The 20,508-nt window shown below is 40.0% G+C and overlaps 1 protein-coding gene across 3 annotated transcripts in view; it reads left to right on the top strand.

Moving 5' to 3' along the window:
* The window catches only part of MAP2K6 (mitogen-activated protein kinase kinase 6), a 1,063,669-nt gene that overhangs the window by 1,036,997 nt on the left and 6,164 nt on the right, over window positions 1-20,508 (top strand). For all 3 annotated transcript variants that reach the window (XM_042449737.1, XM_042449739.1, XM_042449738.1), the window contains exons 6-11: window positions 522-638; window positions 1,860-1,911; window positions 4,268-4,395; window positions 5,342-5,419; window positions 9,142-9,281; window positions 16,366-16,411. In XM_042449737.1, the coding sequence (XP_042305671.1) occupies window positions 522-638; window positions 1,860-1,911; window positions 4,268-4,395; window positions 5,342-5,419; window positions 9,142-9,281; window positions 16,366-16,411 (561 nt within the window). The remainder of the gene's footprint in view (window positions 1-521; window positions 639-1,859; window positions 1,912-4,267; window positions 4,396-5,341; window positions 5,420-9,141; window positions 9,282-16,365; window positions 16,412-20,508) is intronic.

Raw genomic sequence — 20,508 nt, 5'->3', positions numbered from 1 at the left:
ATCTCTCAGAAGTACCTACTTTGACCCCTGTGGCCCTTCCAGCCCTATGATTCTATGAATTTTGAAAACCGAAAATTGGAATTCAGTGCTAGGAATTTAAAAAGTAAAAACAAAATTTTTGATCAAACCATTTCCTTTCATTCCTCCCTTTCCCCTTAGCTCTTGTACCTGACAAAGGGACCTAAAAGTCTCAAAGACTTTCTCAGACGTTTTGCTCTTTTTGGTTTATCTAATAAAAGTATCGCCAGAGCATGGGCTTTGAAATTGGACTTCAGCTGAACCTGGGTTTTTTTGGTCAAAACAAGAATAGCTAAAGTCTGGTCTGCTGCATTTAGAGTTGTCATGAGATTCTTATATACATATTCAAGTTGAATGCCAGTGCTAATGGATGTGGCATAAGAGATTTAATGAAGGTAGTGCAAATGAACAGAGAAGCTGTGGATGGCAAGGCTTTCAGGTTTTAATGAGGTGGTATGGTTTAGAATTGGTGGCCGCTGTTGTTTACCATCTTATTTTTCTAGGGAGATGTGTGGATTTGCATGGAACTGATGGACACGTCATTGGACAAGTTCTACAAGCAAGTCATTGACAAAGGCTTGACGATTCCTGAAGATATCTTAGGAAAGATAGCTGTCTCAGTGAGTGTGTCTTCCCCCCCCCCCCCCCCTTGATTTTCATCCTCTTCTAAAAGGGATCTAGCACCCTTTTTCATCTTTGAACCCAGTTCTGACAGCTTGTGGTTAATGTATCATGTTTCCAAAGATGGAGAAAGAATAGCACTTGCCCTTCTTTAAGGGTTTGTTTTTAGTCAGTAGTAGGATTTTGCATTGAAGAAGCAACTCAATTTAGACCTGTGTTCAGAAAATAGGTTGATTTTATCTCCATCCTCTTTGGGCATGACCTGCTTTACCTCAGATTGGAAATGGATCCTTAAACTGGAAGATTGTAGCTTCATCTGTCTCTCCATTGACTGACATGTGGGGAATTAATAAATGGTTATTCATTTAATTTTATTTCATTCCCCCACCTATTTTGCCAGAATACGATACTATTGGGGGTCATAGACATTTTTGTGGGGATAGCCATGTTCAGATAGCAGAGAAATAGGTGCACAGGTTTCTGTGGTAGGTTCCCTTATGGTTTGAAATTTTAAACAAAGACACAAATAAACAAACTGGAATTCTTTCTTTCTTTCTTTCTTGTTTGCTTGCTTGCTTTCTTTTTTGGCAGATTTAGAAGCCTAGCTTAATTTCAAATAGATATGTGCAGAGTTTTGTGCTGGAGAGGAGTCTTAATATTTTTCCCGTGGACCACTTTTTGTTTGTGTGTGATCCTTCTTTTACTCAATGGAGGAAATATATTTTGCCTTTGCCAGTAGAAAATAATCACAGGGATCTTTACCACTGTTGTCTTTTCTTTATAAAGGAGAAGATGTTGAAGGGAGGCACCTTGCATTGGGAAGGGCTTAGAGTTTCAACATGCCCTGGAATTTTGATGTCAACATTCTCTGAATAATGGAAGTGCAAAGGCTTTGGGGTGGGGTGTTTTTTGTTTTGTTTTGTTTTGTTTTTTGGTACTCTGACCCTTTCATCAGTTCTTTCTTTATATTTTTAGATTTTGAGCATATTATTAAGGATGGCTGGCAGAGCCAGGAAAAAAACATGATTCGTGGTAATCACTCTGGTGCCAGACTGCAGGCTCAGCACTTTCCTGCCTGTTAATTGCCAGGATGCCCAACCTAGACTGTCCCCACCCCCAATTAAGTGTTGAATTGTGAACTTGTGGCCTGGGCTCTGGGGAAGAGAGCGTAATAGTTCTGCTTCAGCCGGTGACAACTCATTCTTACTTTTTCTTCTCAGATTGTAAAAGCACTAGAGCATCTACACAGTAAGCTCTCTGTAATTCATAGAGGTAAGTGTGACCAGTGTTGTCTGGTGTAAGATTTCTTGATTCTGAAAAGAGCTGGAAGAATAATGTTTGAAAGAGTTGTGTTTAATTTAGTGTAAAGTTATCTTATTGCCAGCATCATGTAGTGGTTTGAGTACTGAATTATGATGTTAGAGACTAGGGTTCAAATCCGCACTTAGCCGTGAAATGCACTGGGTAACCATGAGCAAGTCACATTCTCAGCCTCAGAGAGAGGCAAAGGTTAACCCTCTGAACCCGTTTTTCCAAGAAAATAGGTTCACCTTAAGGCTGCCATAAATTGGAAACAACTTGAATAACAACACAATAACAACAATTTACCTCCCTGGGCTCCTAAAAGCACTAATGTCCCAGTGTGTTCAGTGGTTCCTGTTTTCCAAACATAACTCAAGAGAGTGGTTTTGATAGGTAGTATCAACATTGATATTGGAAATTTAATCTTGGCCATTGTAAGCAGAGATGTAATTATTTGCTAACTTCCTTCTTGAAGCAAATAACAAGTAATTTCTAAAATTATTTAAATATTTAAAATTATTCTCAGTACAAGAAAATCTTTGAAAACTATGCAGCTTTCAAAAATTATTGGTAGTTGAGGGCTTAACTTTGCATAAAATTCACATATGAATTTTTGCTCAGAAAACAGCATTTTCTCTGAGTGAATTTTTCTGCAAGTATATTTTTGCACAGAGTGAATATTTGCACAGAAGTCCCCAACTGCAGCATTTAGTATGCAAAAAATAAAATTTCTGCCCCAAAACACTATTTTTGGTGCAGAAAATACTTGTTTCCTATGTAGAAAATGCAGTTGTCTTGCACAAAACAACCATGCATAGATCATGCATTGAATAAGTCCCAAATTATGAACGTTCTTGTCAGTCCAGGATTCTTCTCTCAGGGTTTCTTCACATTCAAGAAACATTATTTGGGGGCATTTTTGGGGGGACTATTTTTGAATTCTTTTCCTTATTGTAAGCATACAACTTTGGTATTTTGCTACCTCAACTCCTCTATTTTTTATATTAATATAATGGTACTGATCTACATTTTCATTCTAGTGAGGCCCAACAGTGTGTGAATAGAGAATTTTTTGTGCAGTATATCTTTCCCATCTTCTCTTCCTTCTTCTCTTTGCATCTCACTTGTAATTTCTGTAGTGACTCCAGGAGACCCCCTGAAATGTGAAGGCTGGGAGTCAGAGAATAAAGTGGTGGAGGAAAGATGTTGAATCACACTGTCAGGGAGATCAGGAAGAGGTGTTCTATGCTCATCTAACTTTGGGTACAATTACTATTTGTACTTCGACAGTTAGGAAATGTATATGTTACATGTTGCGATGTATCTTTAACTCTAGGAATATTGTGATATGTAGCATATACATTGTAGGAATCTTCCCTTACTGAATTACATAGGAATTTCTTTTGGCACCTCTTACTGCAGTAAAAAGTACTGTTAGAAATTATTGTTTCTGTCTAGTCAGAGTAAGGATAACATCACTGCGGTGATCTGGAGTAGACTGTATGTGGATACCTGGAATTCACTGTTAACAAATCAAAAGTCAGCCCTGGGAAGTCATGAAGCTCCCTCTCAACCACTCCTTCCTTCCCGCCAGTAAATTCCTTGCCTTGGTGCTAACCACAGTTTCTGTTATTCTAGGAATCTCTGGGCATCCTTCACCACCACAGTGTCTGTGTGACTCAACTCTGGCACTTAATGTGGTTAAGAGAACATTTTTTAAAAAAAAATCTTGAGAAAGGAGAGACTCGGGGAAGGTGCATGTATTCCCAAGGTTTAACTCTCAATTTCCACATTGTGCTGAATAGACAGCTACTATAGCACTTGCCTTTTGACCTCATTGAATTTTACTCACACAGAATAATGTCCTACAGAATTGTCCATGGTTTTCACTGGAATGAACACATTGACATAGACTAGAGCAGGTTTAGGGAATAGCTTTAAACTATCTTAAATTTGTTTTAATTTGTTAATTAGGGTCTAAAACACACTACAGAAATAATCCAGCTTGAGACTGCTTTAACTACCCTGGATCAGTGCTAGGGAATTCTGTGGCATAGTTGGGTCCACTTGCCATTAGCCCAGACCACTGGTCAAACATTATGGGAGTTGGAGGCCAAATGACTTTGATAGAGTGGATCATTTCCTTTTTCTAACCTAGAGCCTGAATGAAGAGATCCTTTTCTTACCTTTTTGGAATCTGTCAGAGTTGGCAAGAAAAATATACATTGATACTGGTGCCCTCTGGTGGTAACGGCCAGTTTCTGTTGGTGTCCTTTTCTAACGTAACATTGCAAAGAGTGACCAATTCTCTCTCTTCCACTTGTAGATGTCAAACCCTCCAATGTACTGATCAATACACTGGGACAGGTGAAGATGTGCGATTTTGGAATTAGTGGTTACCTCGTTGACTCTGTGGCCAAGACGATGGATGCTGGCTGTAAACCTTACATGGCAGTAAGTGCAGAGAGCTGGGAAACCTTCAGTGCTCTTTCACTATAACTTCCCATTGCTGTCTTGCCTGATTGCTTGGGCATGAGGGCAGAATTGGGTTTTATTTGTTTTCACTCTTTTTACACCACCTTTCTAGCACATGCTCAAGGGAAGGTGCTATCAAAATAAAACTATTTTTTAAAAAAGAACCAAGAAACAGCATAAATACTATTCAAAAATTACAATGAGGACTAATATGAAAGCCAGCCTATATATATATGGTAGTCACTGGAATAAATGTTTTTTTCTAACCATGTAAAGAGAACATCGGTAGCAGCAGGAAAAGTTCTTAGGCAGCTGGTATGCTCTTGGCTGCCACAGTGGAATAGATCCTGTCTTGGATAACATATTTCTGATGGGGGGTTTCTGAAGCAGGAATCACACAAGATAAGCTTGAGAATCTAGTTTATAATTGCTAGGTTTGGAATATGACTTTGTCCAGCTGTAATGCTCTGATCATGGTATCAATTAAATGTCATTTCTATGAAAAGTTTTTACTTCAGTATGTGTGGTATTAAATGTGATGTGACAAGGTCCACCTAACTCCTAAGCTGGAGCATTGCTTACTGACTGATATTGACCTATGAAGTCCTGAATGGCCTGTGTCCATGTTATCCCAGCAGCCACTTTGTCTCTCATGTCTTCCACTATGAAGTTAAAAATTAACCAAACACCTCCTCCTAACAAATCTGGGTTAAGATAACAAGGGCACATAGGACATTCTTGGTAGCTTTCTCCTTGGAATATCCCCACAGCATTAGATGAAAGCTATGTTTAATGTCATTCCATGCTTACAACACTAGAGAGGTTGCCCTAACCCACCCCCAGTCCTTTCCCTGGACCCCAAGGGAGGAATGGAGAACAAAAACAATGGCATATCAATTTATCTGTCTTTTGTTTGTCTGTCTAGCCTGAAAGAATCAACCCAGAACTAAACCAAAAGGGATACAATGTCAAATCTGATATTTGGAGCCTGGGCATTACAATGGTAAGACCATGGTACTCTTGTAAATGTGAAGGCTTATTTAGATTTGTTGAACCCAGATTGGTCAGGATGCAGGGGGGCAGAGGAGTACTACACCTAAAACTGAAAATATTTGGCAGTCTGAGGCTGTGTGAATTAAATTTGAAGCAAATTTGTGCCTTTAATTTTAAATACATTCTGTTTGTTTTAGTTATTAAAACTTTTCTGCCTCGCCCTGTGTTAGAAGAACTCAGGATTTTGCACACAGGTAAAATTAAAACAGATAGGGTAAAACAGTTTAAAACAATAAAAATAATGTAAACAAACTAAATACAAACTGGTCCAAAACACACTGCAGAAATAATCCAGTTTGAGAGTGCTTTAACTGCTCTGGCTCAGTGCTAGGGAATTTTGGGAACTATAGTTTGGGGTGAAATTTAGCGTTCTCTGTGAGAGAGCTTTGGTGCCAAAATAAACTACAGTTCTTAGGATTCCCTAGCACTGATGCAGGGCAGTTAAAGCAGTCTCAAACTGGATTATTCCTGTAGTGTGTTATGGACCATAATTAACAAGTTAAAACAAATTTAAAATATTTTTAAGCTATAGTTTTAAGATGGTTTTGAGAGAAATTGATGAAACCTAAATATAGCAAAGATAGCAAATGCAGAACATTGTGTGAAAGGAAAGAGAGGAATTTCAGTATCGGGCACATCACCTCTTTCCCTGTACATGTTGTGCCTTTTACTGAATTATAGACAGGCAAAAATATCACAAAGAAGTCGAAAGATATTTCATGTGTCCTTTGGGGTTGTTCCTATCTCTCTCTGTGTTGTCAAAGCCAGGGGAAGAAATGACAACGGTCATGTTAAATATTGGAGCAAGATTTATATGGAATCCTCCAGGTGTATCTAGTAAAGTAGTCTTGCACCATTTTTGATTCAAAGTCCACTGTCAGATGGAAGCTGGGGTTATTACTGAATGTGTTGTATATAAACTGTCACACTCACGCAAGGGATCATTGAACCTTGACAGCAACCCATCTGGACAGACTGATCGTAATAAGCCAGTTTTCGGGAAAAGGCGGAATATAAATAAAGTGGTGATTAATAATTACAGTATATTATCATCAACAAGACAACATTATTATCATTAATAGTAGTATCAGCTTTGTTGTTCTTGTTAACTGCCCTTGAGTCGATCCCAACTCATGGCAACCCTGCGGCTGAGACATCTCCAAGACTCCCTATTTTCCATTGCTCTGCTTAGGCCCTGTAAACTTATACCTGTGACCTCCATCCATCTACCATGTGGTCTTCCTCTCTTTCTATAACCCTCCACCTTTCCTAACATTATTGTCTTTTCCATTGGGTCATTCTTTCTCATGATGTGATCAAAGTACAACAGCCTCAACTTTATAATCTTGGCTTCCAGGTTGATTTCAGGCTTAATCTCTTCTAGGACCCATTTGTTTGTGTTTTTGGCTATCCATGCACTCTTCAGTACTCTTGATTTTTTTCCCTATTCGTCTTCTTCACTGTCCCGCTTTCGCAACCATACATAATAATAGGAAAAACAATGGCTTATACGATTCTAACTTTGGTACTCAGTTGGGTATCTTTACATTTTAGGATCTTTTCTAATTCCTTCATAGTTGCCCTTCCCATTCCTAGTCTTCTTGTTTCTTGACTGCAGGCCCCATTCTGGTCAATGTTAGATCCAAGGTATGGGAACTCTTTTACTATTTCAATTTTCCTCATTGTCTAGGTTGAATATGTGTAGATCTTTCATGGTCATTATTTTTGTTTTCTTTATGGTGAGCAGTAAGCCTGCCTTTGCACTTTCTTCTTTGCTCATTCTTAGTACAGGGTAGTTGTTCCAGGTCTGTGATATTTTCTGCTGTACAGAGCTGTATTTCAGGCGGCAAGAGGAGAGGTATCATCAAACACACAGGAATCAAAACGTACACTATAGGGAGTAGTGGATATTACCATAGAACTCCTAATAGGAAATTAATTAACTAAGAAGTGAAAAACAGTCCAATACATAGAAAATAAACTATTAAATTATAGTCCTGTAAGCCAGGCTTTATTCAAAGTACAGATGATTAACTGAGCACTCTCAGTGTCAAAAAGAAAACTGTGAGATTTCTACACTGGGCTGCAACAGGAGGGCCTGTCCAGGTGCCGTGGATTCATTGGAAGAAGTTGTAGGGATTGGAGTTAAGCAAGCTGAGGGAGGCATCTAGAAAGGAAAGGAATAGGGTTCAGGGCCTTGGATAGCTCTTTTTAAGATTCAATCTAAAGGGGGGGGGGGGGGCAGAATCTGTGCCCCTTTGATATTGACAGTTTCTACACACACACACCCTTTACATGAAAGCCACCAGCTTTTAATGGCTGGCAGTTGTAGTTGAGATAATGACAGAAGAAAGAAAACATTCTAAGCAATTCGTTGTAGGATAAAAAGATTTCCCTAAACTCTGATACACACACATGAAAAGAAACTGCAGAGTTGAAGGTTACAATTCCCAGGGGTCTCAAGAATATAGTTCAGAACTTCAAAGGCAGTGTCAGATCCTTCCTGAAAGCACATTCTGGCTGTGAGAGAATAGCTCTGGTCACCAGCACCAGGATTTTCAGGAGATCAGTGTTGTAGGGCACACTTCACAGTCAAATGTGCAAATATATTGCTACCTGGCTGTCCAGTGGAAGCAGCACTGATTTCTCTCCCAGTCTCACTCACCAACCCTGTTTTTCTCTTTCTCCCTCTATGCCTACAGTAGGGAATCTGTGTTCAGAACAAACTGAAAGGTTTCTCTTGGCAAGTCAACATCATTCTCTAGGGAACGGTTAGTTTCATCTTCTTGGGTTGGGAGTAGGGAGACTCACAGAGCGAGGGAGGGAGAGAGATAGAGAGAGAGAGAGAATGTGTGTGTCCCTCCTTATGTAGCCCTTTGAAAATCAAGGGCAAGGAGCATGATTTGCATCCTTCTGTCTCCTATTACATGCTATCCCACCCCACAACTGTGTAAATGTGCTTTATATTGGAGCATTTGTTATCTCTCTGTACTGCATTCAATGGAGTGGGTTGATATCCACGAAAGCTCATGCTAAAATTAAAACAACTTAAAGATGCTGCCACGTTTATTTTTCTTTCCTTTTTTTCTTCCCCCCTCCTTTTTTTATGCTGTGAGGGACTGACATGGCCACTTATTTGGGGGGGGGGGAGTCCTTTCTTGGCACTCTGCATTTGTTGGGGAGGCTGTCGGGCACCTGGCACAAACCAGGAAAACTGGCCTCATAGGCTGCTGTTTTAAAATATTCCCAGAGACAAGCTGTCTCCAGGGACCTGCACAGTCTGTGCCTCAGAGCAACCCAGCAAGTCCAGTGTTTCCAAGGAGGAATGGAAGGGAGGAGGGAGCGGGAAGCAAAGTGGCATCACGGCTAAGCTTGAGGATCATAAACTGAAAAGTCAGTGTGGTTTCATAGGGTTTCCTGCAGATGGCACCAGATACTAACATTGATGAGAACTTGGATCAAGTGTTGGTGTGACAGTGTTTCAGCTACCCCCCTCTCCATTTCATTGTTTTCTTCCCCTCTATCACTCTCCTTCTCATCTCTCCTTTCTTCTTCTCCCCCCTGTTATTGTTGCTTTTATTTTTAATAACGGTAATAACAATGATGATATAACAACAGCAGTAGGCCTAAGAGAGTAGTGTTGATGCCGTGCTGTCTTTTCCCCACATCCAGATCGAACTGGCAATCTTGCGGTTTCCATACGACTCCTGGGGGACGCCGTTCCAGCAGCTGAAACAGGTGGTGGAAGAGCCGTCGCCACAACTCCCAGCAGACAAGTTCTCAGCAGATTTTGTTGATTTTACCTCACAGTGGTGAGCGCTTTATCTCCTGACATCTTTCACCTCCCCAAATGCTCTGGAGCTCTTGTGGGGTGAACCATCTGCTGGGCTGATTAGATGTTCCTCCAGATGGGCCTTATTTTAACATGTCTGGGAGTTTCAGAAAAATGAAACCATTTTTCTGCTTTTCTCATAAGTACCCCAGAGAACAAACAGGAGCACAGTTGCAACCAGTGCTTTGGAGTATCACAAAGTTCATTGGGATAATCATTTCATCAGGGCTTGACCTTACTGTTTGTATCACAGAGCTCATCCTTCCAACATGTGAACTGTAAAGAGTAGTTGCTGGTGGCTCCAGTGTCAGGACAGCCATGAATCTGGTCTGGGTTTTAGTCAGAAGTTCAAAAGAGCTGTCCAATATTTTAGAGGTAGGATGCAACATCTTGGGTCGGCACTTTTGAAGTCTGAACTGAACAGATTCATCCCCTTCCCCCACTGACATTGGAGCCCCCTTAGATAAAGAGGAGTGCTTCTGGGTTTGAATAGAGCACTTCTCCTTCACTAACTGAACTGAATTTAGCTTTGTTTTCCTCTCCTTCTCCTTTCTTCCACACCTCTGACAATTTTAAATTACTGTATAAGCATCTTGAAGCAGGGACCTGTCACCTTATTATACATAAAGCATAGTATAGATTAGTGCTATTTTATGAGCAATTCAGAGTGTAGAAAATTTCCTTTTGTTGCCTGCAGCTCCAACCATTGTTATGGCTGGGGCTGATAAAATTTAGACTCAGCTACATATGGAGAGCCACAGGTTCCCCATCTCTGCCTTGGTGTACATGCATCTGTTGCAGTAATTTCCAAACAGTGAGGCTGAGGAAGGTATAGACAGGCAAGCTCAAGCCTTTCCCCTTTTCCTTACCAGAAACATGTTTCATTAAGCTGGTAAGACAATAATCAAAGGGGATAAATTCACTTTATAGCTTTATGTAGGCCATTGATATGCAGGCAATGATGCTTACTAGTGATATGTTTCTTTATTTGACAGTCTCCTGGATTTGGAAAGTGTAGTATAGGTAGATCCTAGCTTGTAGTTTGCATCATAGGAAGAGTGGCAATTTGCAAAATGAAATTGAGGTTTAAGTGTTTTCTTTTTATTCTTATTAAAAGCTTGCTATCAAATTGATTTCAAAGCTTATTACACTGATGTACCTACATCAATTAGTGGTAGAATTTAAAGATATAGTCATGTTAGTCTGTAAAATCGGTATGTAGAGAGATCTTGTAGCACCTTTGAGACTAACAGAAAGAAAGACATTGGTAGCATGAGCTTTCATAGACTTCAGTCTACGAAAGCTCATGCTACCAAGTACTTTCTTTTAGTTAGTTTCAAAGGTGCTACAAGATTTCTTTACATACAATATCAGTTAGATTACCTTAACAATCCAGCAGTATAGATCCTTGATGTTAAAGAAGCAGCAGTAGCTGCTTGCTTTATTTATTTATTTATTTATTTATTATCAGCTTTCTGGTATTATCACCTTTGTTTTACTATATTGTGTTGTTGTATGTCTTCAAAGTAGTTTCCAATTTATGAGGTTTTCTTGGCAAAATTTGCTCAGAGGAGGCTTGTCATTGCCTTCCCCTGAGGCTGAGAGCATGTGCCTTGCCTAAAGTCACTCAGCGGGTTTCATGGCCAGGCTGGGAATTGAACCCTGTCTCCAGAGTCACAGTCCAACATTCAAACACTATGCCATGCTGCCTCTCTTTACTGTACTGTCGCTATTAATTATTATTAAACTGTTACTAAAATTATTACATTTATTATCACATATTATCATTATCATTTATATTATATTATTATAAAACAATATAATACAACACAATAAAACTGATTAGATGAATGGAAATACTGAGTTTGGTAAGTGTTCTCCTCAAAATGTGTGTGTGGGGAAAAATTTCAAAAATTTTCCAATCTTCTGGTAATAAATATTGCCCAAAGAAAAGCAGATAAATGCATTAAAGTCCCAAAAATGTCCAGTCCTCTCTGTGGTGTCCAGCACATCCTATGAAAAAACCCTCTAGCACAACCAATTAAAGCCTGTCAAATTAAAAGTTCTTTGTCTCTAGAAAAAAAATTGTTCAGAGGGGAAAAGAGGAGAGAGTAGCCACCAGAGCCTCCCATGGGAGAATATTTTCATGGAGCAACCATTGAGAAGCCTGTATCCCAAGTCCTCATCAAATACACCTTATGACTGTTACAATGAAAAGTTATAACTTTTCATTTCGCCTTGGAAGGCAGAAGAGTTGGGGAGGCCTGGGCTTACTCTGGTAAAGTTCTGGATAGGCTGGGTGGTAGTTTGGGAAAAGTTTGTTTTGGACAACTGTGATTAAAGAACAAGTAAAAATTTTCCTGTTCTGTGCTGGGTACATGCTAAAATGAATTTTTCATCAGAGTTCATCAGTGCTGTTCCCCACAGTTGTACCTTGTGCTCACTCCTTAGTGCTGCACATTTTGATCTTCTGTTTCATATAGTTCCTCCCTGCAAAGGCTTGAAAAATATGTGTTTCTCTTTTGAAACAAAATAATTTGGGCCCTGGGCTAAGATAAAAAGTGTGCAGTGCCCCAGATTATCAATATTTTGAGGAAAAGGTGAAATATCCAGAGAGCAAAAATGAAATACCTATTTGAAAATGAAATACAGTCGGCCCTTCTTATACACAGATTTTTTATACACGGATTCAAGCAGCCACGGTTTGAAAATGTTCAAAAAAAGTATAAATTTCAAATATCAAATCTTGATTTTTTTTATAAGGAAAATTGTTATGTGATTATATTTAATGAGACTTGAACATACATGGATTTTGTTATCCATGGGGGATCTTGGAACCAAATCCCAGCGTATAACAAGGGTCCACGGTACTATTTATACCTATTTGTGTTGACAGTGGCACCTAGTGGTGATTTCTTGCTAAGACAGTGACCAGTTATTGTGATCTTGGGAACTGTCTAGCATTGCCAGGAGAGTTGTGACTGACAAAACCCTCTGTTTCATCACAGAGAGCAGATTAGTGGTTAACATCTTTGTTGAATTGGGGGAATAGCACTGATTGTTGTATTGGCCTTCCTTCCAATTGTAAGGAGTTTAATAGAAACTGTACATGAAATACTCTTGAGAGAAAGCAGGGTATGAAAGATAATTATTTTATACCCCTAATTCCTGCCAGGGATAATTATTCAGCACTCACTTGCCCATCTTCTTCAGAATCCACTTCTTTTTCCTTTCTGAACTTCTTTCATATCAGGTTGTGGGACTTTGTGTTATCTTCTGACACTGAAAACTTTGCACAGTTTTAAATGCATTTGTCCTGATGCGTTTTTCATACATATTTGGCCAATTTACTATATGTATATATGTCTGTATGCGTATGCATTTTTCCACATTGACTAAAGTATGTTGGTACATATTTTTTAGACATGCACACCATAAATATGGATGTTGTTTCATGTGTACTTTATTTCATAGCAGTGCCCTTTTAGATTCCTTTATGTGCAGAAGTTCAAAATGAGGAGTGCATTTTCTCACAGCAAGTCTGGGAAAGTGTGAAAATGTTGACATTCTGAAATTATGGAGCTCAATTATTTTTTCCCCATCTCTGCTTTTGACTACTAAGTCAAAGATACAAGTCTTGCTGTGGAAGTAACTCCATTGTTTTGAAAACAGGCCAGATCTCCCAAAGGACATGGGAAAGGCACGTATGTAAGCCAGTCCTTTACGTCAGCTAGCTCTACTTCCGCTGCCTCCTTCCTGAGGTTAGACACGTGTGTCTGAGTGAACTTTCCTTAAGGATAGTTTCCTTTGGCTTTCAGGAAATGTCACATTGACCCCCAACAGATCTATGTAGGAAATAATGGAATGTGTCAGAATTCTAGTCCTTATTTCTCTTGGGCAACATGCCCAATTATAATGGGAAGAAAAAGGAGACAAATTCTACATGGGGTTATGCTGTAAATAGAAAATCAAAAGTCTGTTGGGATAGAACAGTGAAGCTCTTTGGAGCCTGAAGGCTACCTGGAGAATCAGGCCTTTGTGTGATGTAAAAATGGAGTCCACATTGTTCAGCTGTAACTGGTAGTTTTTCTGTTGTTGTTCTGGAAGATTTTAGAAGCACTTGGAAACATTCTTTTTGTCAGAGCCGGTGTGGTGTAGTACTGAGCATTGGACTACTTTGGAGACCAGGATTCGAGTCCCTGCTCGGGCATGGTAATCCACTGAGTGACTTTGGGCAAGTCACACTCTCAACCGCAGAGGAGCACAAAGGCAAACCCCGTATGAATAAATCTTGCCAAGAAAACTCGGTGATAGTTAAATACTGAAGAACAAGGCCTTAGGGTCACTATAAGTCAGAAATGACTTGAAGGCACACAACAAAAACAGCAGCAACAGGTATTGCACAGCTGTCTTCTGCATTACAAGTGGGTAGGAAGAAGGAGATACCCAAGTAAGTCCCAGTAGCTCAACATACAAAGAGTATTTTGAAGTGGACTCAGAAAGAGAGAGGGAATCAATCATTGGTCTTTGTTATTACACAGCACAAGAGTTTTCAGAAATCTGAGCTCTGTGATGATGCAGCAAGAGATGGGCAGGAAATATCCCTTCAGTAAGCATCCTTCACTTCCTCCCAAGTTGGGCAAATCCCAGCAGTTATAGTAACCTGATGATGACACTTTTGTTTCTCTCAGTGTGAGGCTTTACACCTCCTTCCCTTCTCCACCAAAGCCTGTGTACGTGCCAAGATCTTTTTCAAGTCTCTCCAAGCATCTCCCCCATAAATACCCTGCCAGGAAGAGAGTGGATATTACATCCTGTCTTCAAAGCTATTTTCTGCTGGAAGCAGACGGAAATAAGTTATCTTTTACCCATTCATCCCCACATGCCTCCCCGTCATACAAACTTTTCCCAGCAGCCCATTGTAGTTATTTGCAGAAATGATGATAAATAATGCAAAATTATATGTCACAACAGTAAGTTAAACAGATCAGAGGTGAAAGAAAGGTAACACACCCCATCTTCGTTTTTAGAGTCAATAAATGAATGCTGGATGTATCTGTTCATAGGAGAATGTACAGGGCTAGGTCTACATTGCAAACTTATATCTATTTAATGCCAGTTTATCTGTGCTTGTGTCCTGCATAGAATCCTTAGAAGTGAAGTTTGGTTGGGGAGCAAAGGAACATCCTTCCCATCTCTCATAGACTGCAGTGATTGTGATTTGGCTCTCCTTTGCCCTCATTACTATAGACTTTAGTCCTGAGCACATTCTGTGTGTGCCAAGGGGCCATCTGGTAAGTAGGCTGAAGAGTTAAATACTGGAAAATACTGGAGAACAAGTCCACAAAGCTGACCAGCCCTGTGGTTTACCTAAGTGGCCAAATTTTAAGACATGAATCTCTGCAGAGGGAAATGCCTAAGTCATCTTTATATACATTTGTTTTCCTGGGGGCTGGAACCTGGTGTGACCAGGGTAAGAGTTGGAATTGCTGCTTACATACATAGAAACCTACCAGCCTACCTTGTGAGAGATGCTCATTGCTGATGTAAACTCTGAAGCAGAGACAGTGGCTGATTGTAATAGTGGGAGAGGTACCTTCCCAAGTATAATGTGCTCACTAGGCTGTACTGAGAAATAAATTGTAATTGAGTGGAGTTGACACCAACATTGGAAGCTGCACTTCATCTCCAGGCCTGATCTCAACCATTCCCCATGTTGGAGGCAAAGCAGAGGTTTGAGAGGGCTATGGGTGCTTCATATCCAGAATGTCTCCACTTCTGTCTCTACCGCACCCCTATTCCTCCCTCCTTCCCTCTCTCCACTGGTGGCATAATATGTATAAGGTATATGAAGTTTGTTGTTGTTAACCAATAATTAATTTATATTTGTGCAACTTTTATCATTATGTTGTGTGTATGCTAATGTCACAGTATGTTTTTCATGTTTTAGAAATACAGGATTGCATATAACTCCATATACCATTTCGCTGTGTTTGTACATTTTGGGTTATTGGTCCCCTAGATGGTGAGTCATTTGGAAGCCTTTTGAATCAACACACAAAGAGGGGAGTGTGCTAGTCCTGCCCACCTTTGTCTCCAGTTCTTTTTGCTCCACTTATGAGGCAAGTGGCAAACTGAAATAAGGAGAACTTCCTGTATTTATAGACATTCTCCAAACAATGAGAAACAAAACTTAAAAATAATAATAATCCAGAGTCCCCAATGATTTGGAAACTTTCCATCTGTCGGAGAAACTCTCCTGTTGTGCTGTGTTGGCGAGAGCAATAGAACTGGAGGTAGAGGGGGTAGAGCTAGTGAGCTGTCTGCTGTGTTCATTCATCTTGTTTTCAAAACGACTGAATAGGGCTATAAGATTTTTTAAAGTAACAACAACAACAATTAAAAATTGTGTCAATGCTCAACAATTTCCATCTGGCTTTGGATATGTATAGCCCTGATATCATATTGGTACTGTTAGTTTAGTTTATACTCACTTTTTGATACATAGGTTCCCGCAGTGACAAACAGTAGAAGAACCAGTTAACTATTGATTCAAAATTAAAGCAACAGTAAAAGAACTTCCAAGCAGGAGATGTTCTTACTACACGGGCTTGTACTGTTTCTTCAAATTCAGCAAAGTAAGAGTTTCATCAATGCAAATCTGGCAAAAAAGCACATAATATTATGAAACCCACTGGGTGGGCTTGGGCAAGTCCCATGCTTTGAGCCTCAAAGCAAAGCAATGGCGAACCTCCTTTGAACAAACCTTGCCAAGAAAACCGATGATTGCCATAAGTCAGAAATGACCTGAGGGCACACAGCAACAACAGCAACCAAGTTACACGGAGATGAGATCCAGAAAGGATTATTAGGAATTTTCCAAAGTAACCTTGATTGTATTGCTTGCTTATGTTGTTGAGGTTGAGTCTGTTCAGTGCTTAGTGAGTCTACCACCCTGCTTTTAAAAGAGATCAGTCTTCTGTTGAGTTTAGTTTGACTGTTTGACTATTTGCATATACAGAATATAGATACAGAGATATAATTTTCTCCCTTTTTCTTTAAAGCTTGAAGAAGAATTCCAAAGAAAGGCCAACATATTCTGAGCTAATGGTAAGTTTATTTAGATGGCATTCAGAGGTAACACAAGCTGTTCTGAATGTATATGGGGTTAGATTGGTGGGTGGGGTGGGTGGACTCATGTATAATCCCATCTCCAAGTTGCAACATCTGATCTGAGATGATGCAGCATCTGCATCTGAGGAAGCAGCAAGTCTATGAAATCTTATAATATATACATGCACACAGTGTACCATATATGCAGAAGTTTCAAAGGTGTAACAAGATTCCTTTGCATACTGATATTCCGGACTAACATGGCTCTGAAAACCATGTTGTTTTCTTAAGACTTTTGGCCTGCCCCCCCTCCCAAACTACTGTTCAGCTACCATGTTCTGTTCACTTTTGGGAAGTGCTCATGCGCAAAATATTTCCAGCAGTGAGAGAGCCATTTGCTCCCCCACTCCCACATTTGTGGTATGTATTCTTTTCCTTGCAGGACTCAGCCTTGGAAAGATTAAATGACTGTGAGGTGCTCCAAAGCCTGCCATTGCATTTTGATCCTTATTAAGGGATGGTTTTGGTACCTTATGTGAGTAGGTTTCAAACAATGTGGTGGAACTAAAAAGATAATAATAATAATAATAATAATAATTTATATTTCCCGCCTCTCCCTGTGGATCGAGGCAGGATTACAACAATAAAAACAACATTTCCAACAATAAAAGCTACAGTATCATATAAAATATACTCAGTAAAACATTAGCACCACTATCAATACAATACATTGACTAAATCATCATCTAAAATATATACTATTACGAATGGAGGTGGAGCATTTTTGACTCTCTTATAACAGATTGGGTGGATAAGCAGAAAGTAAAATGTTAAGTAACTCTTGTGGCAGGGACTGCACATTTATTATCATCTTTGGAGACAGGGGAAGGTCCAATTTTAATGTCTTGTTTTTTTAAAATGTTCTCTGTTCACATACATAGAATATCTCTTTCCTCCCTCTGCCCCACCCTCTTCAAATCATATAGCAAGGTTTTACCATGCAGCATTTTAGTACACACAGGGTTCACTGGGGTAGATAAGAGGAAATAAGCATGTTGTGGCCAAACTCTGGTTGGCAGCCCTGCACCATTTCTATTGAATTAGGATGTTGGATCACCTTTCAGATATATCTCAGCATTGTGGTATGTTATGGCTGACATTAGTGTTGTAAGGTCCTGTGGTTTGGATTTTCCTCTCCCCCTTTTCACTTTCCCATGGCAGTAGATACTGTGGTGCTGGAATGGGCTTGACATTTTAGGCTGAGGCTGCTTCCATGCTTTCCTGTGAAGCTGAGGTTTCAAATGGAAAATGAGATGATGTTTCAGGCACAGGGAGAGCTCATTTTCTTATTTGAACTCTACTTTATGCTATTGACGTGGTTTTCAAAATGTGTCCTGGTGAACCCTTGGGTTCCTTGAAAGCTTTTCAGGGGAGTTCCCTGTAAGGCTATCATTAACTGGAAACAAGCTTTGTGAAGAAACGATTTTGTCCATTAAAAAAAAAAGAAGATATTGGTTGTATGAGGTGAGAGGACTACAAGTTTAAGCCTGTAAACAACATGAACAGATTGTGTTCCTCACTCTACAAAAGAAGTAATGTTCATTTTGATCTAAGGTCTATCTAGGCCAGCTTTATCCTCCCACACTGACTAACCAGATGCCTGTGGAAAGCCCAATGGCAGGATCAGAGCTTAGGAAAATTACTGTTTGGGACTGCAGTTCCCAGAAACACCTAGCCACTATGGTAGCAAGCCAGTGTTGGCTGGGGAGTCCTGGGGTATGCACAGTCCAAAGAAGTAACCTTTTCTAGCTCTGAGCATGACATGAGGCCAGTGGTCCACTGTTATTTTGAGGTAGATGGGTTCCAAGGCTGTCAAGGAAGCAACTCTTTGGTTGGTCAAGTGGAAATGCTTTCTGAGGTGGAAACTTTGAAAGTAGCTTGTTTTTATGCATTTCCTCCCTCTTTTACACAGTTTTTTTTTTCTTGGATTAGTGATTGTGGATGGATTTTGGATCAGAGGGCCTAGGTACTTATACATTTGCTGAGGTTAGGGGCACAGGACTCCCATGAAAGTGGGGAAAAGACAAATCAAAAACACTATATATATATATATATATATATATATATATATATATATATATATATTATCTGAGGGAAACACCTCTAGAGATCTCTAGGTCCTCCAGTGCAACTCTATGGTCAACATCTGTCAGAAATTGACCATAGAAACATGCTGGAGGACCTACAAATGCACACAAGTGTTTTCTTTAGGAATTTCTAGAGAATGGTCAACATCTGGCAGAGTTGCTCTAGAGATTCCTAGAGAGATCATACTAATAAAATCCATAAATCAGATCCATAAAAGTCAAAAATGTAAATGTGGATTGACAACTGTAATCATCAAGGTTGGGGGGGATCTCTCACAAATGATCTATGCAGCTGTTTACCCAGCAGGTGGGAAAAAAGTAGAAATGGGCCTCGGCATGGTGGAGCTGTGCCTGTTTCTCCTTTATCTGGTTGATGCTGTACTTCAAACAAATGTACAAGGATTAAAACTGCACACTTTTTGAGTGTTATGTTGGCCCCACCCAGTGTTGGTTCTTAGTGAATTCGTAGTGGAACTAAATTGCTGTTATAATTAAATGCTCATCTAAGCTTAGAGGAAATAAATTTGTATGGCTTTTTTAAAAAATGTATTTGGCATGAATAAATACCAATTTACAGATCCATGTTCTGATAATGAGCTCTCCCCATTAACTGGGTACTGGATGCTTACTGTTATATACTTAATATTGGCAGCCAGTCTCCCATAAGCCTAGCCCTGACTTGTCCCTTGACTCAAAGTGCCAGCAAGAAAGAAACAGAGACAGAGAAATGAAAGGGAGCATGTGTCTGTGTTAGCAGACTTTTCCTCAGTGGCACCTGGCAATAGTGCTTTGTTAATATTTTGGATACAAAGCCAAATGTTTTACTCACTTCTTATCATATTCCTGTGGAGGAATATGTTTCCTTGACAGCTCATCTAAGTGTAGTGTCACATTGTGATTGGTCTGGTTCACACATTACTCCAACATGTACATCCCATACCCAGTGTGAGTTCCTATATGTACACCCACATCCCTCTGCACATAAATGTTCAGTATGAATTCATGTCTACAAATGCAGTATTTTATAAAAGTATGTCACCACCCATGTGATTAATACCCTGCTTTCTTGTGGCATATTATTTGCATGAGTGGAAAACTGCTTCTATACAGTCTGTCCAGACATATGCCTAAATTATCGAGGAGACCTATTGAATCTATGAGAACTTGGTGCGTCAGCCAATTCCAAATTCCAATTATACAAATTCCATTGAGGGGCTGAACAGACCGGCAATTTGAGCCGGCAGTATGGGGGCATGGCGACCGCACGCTACACACCCTGACTCCTTCCCCAATCTAGCATCAGGCCGCATGCCCAACCAGACAGTGGGCAGTGTTGGGGTGTTCCTGCGGTGCAGCGACCAGATGCCGTATGCCTCAGGAGCACAGAAGAGCTGTGGTGGCGGTGAAAAGAGTGCCTCTTTTCCAGCCCAAAAAGGAGCAGCATTTTGCTGCTCCTTTTTGGACTGGAAAAATGCTGGATCAGGGCTGCATCATGCAGTTGCACACAAAGGGGTGGCCTGTTAGGCACCTGACTCATTCAGTCTGCTCTAATTGGGATTGATAGTTGGATTTGAGCCATAATGTTCTTGTGTGGTGTGTAACTTAACCCCGATATGCACACATACTGTGTGTATGTAATATCTAAATGCACACAGTGTGCCTTATAAAGAGAAGTGTACACATACTTGTTCAGTGTGACATGGGAGTGATTTGTGTGCATATCTATCCATCCATCCATCCATCCATCCATCCATCCATCCTGTTTCCCTGAAAATAAGATATACCCATAAAATTAACCGTAGCAGTATTTCTAAGCATTTGTGCAATATAAACCATACCCCGAAAATAAGACATAGTGATAGGCCTGGTGCGGAATTGAAGGGAGTGGGAAGGGAGCGGAAAGATTGGAGCCAATGGTTCTAAAGAAAATGGAGTCGCAAGAAATTC

Source organism: Sceloporus undulatus, chromosome 2, assembly GCF_019175285.1.
Source record: "Sceloporus undulatus isolate JIND9_A2432 ecotype Alabama chromosome 2, SceUnd_v1.1, whole genome shotgun sequence".
In the NCBI taxonomy this organism is placed as follows: domain Eukaryota; kingdom Metazoa; phylum Chordata; class Lepidosauria; order Squamata; family Phrynosomatidae; genus Sceloporus; species Sceloporus undulatus.
Note: the sequence above shows the minus strand (reverse complement) of the source record. Positions and strands in the feature narration are given on the sequence as shown.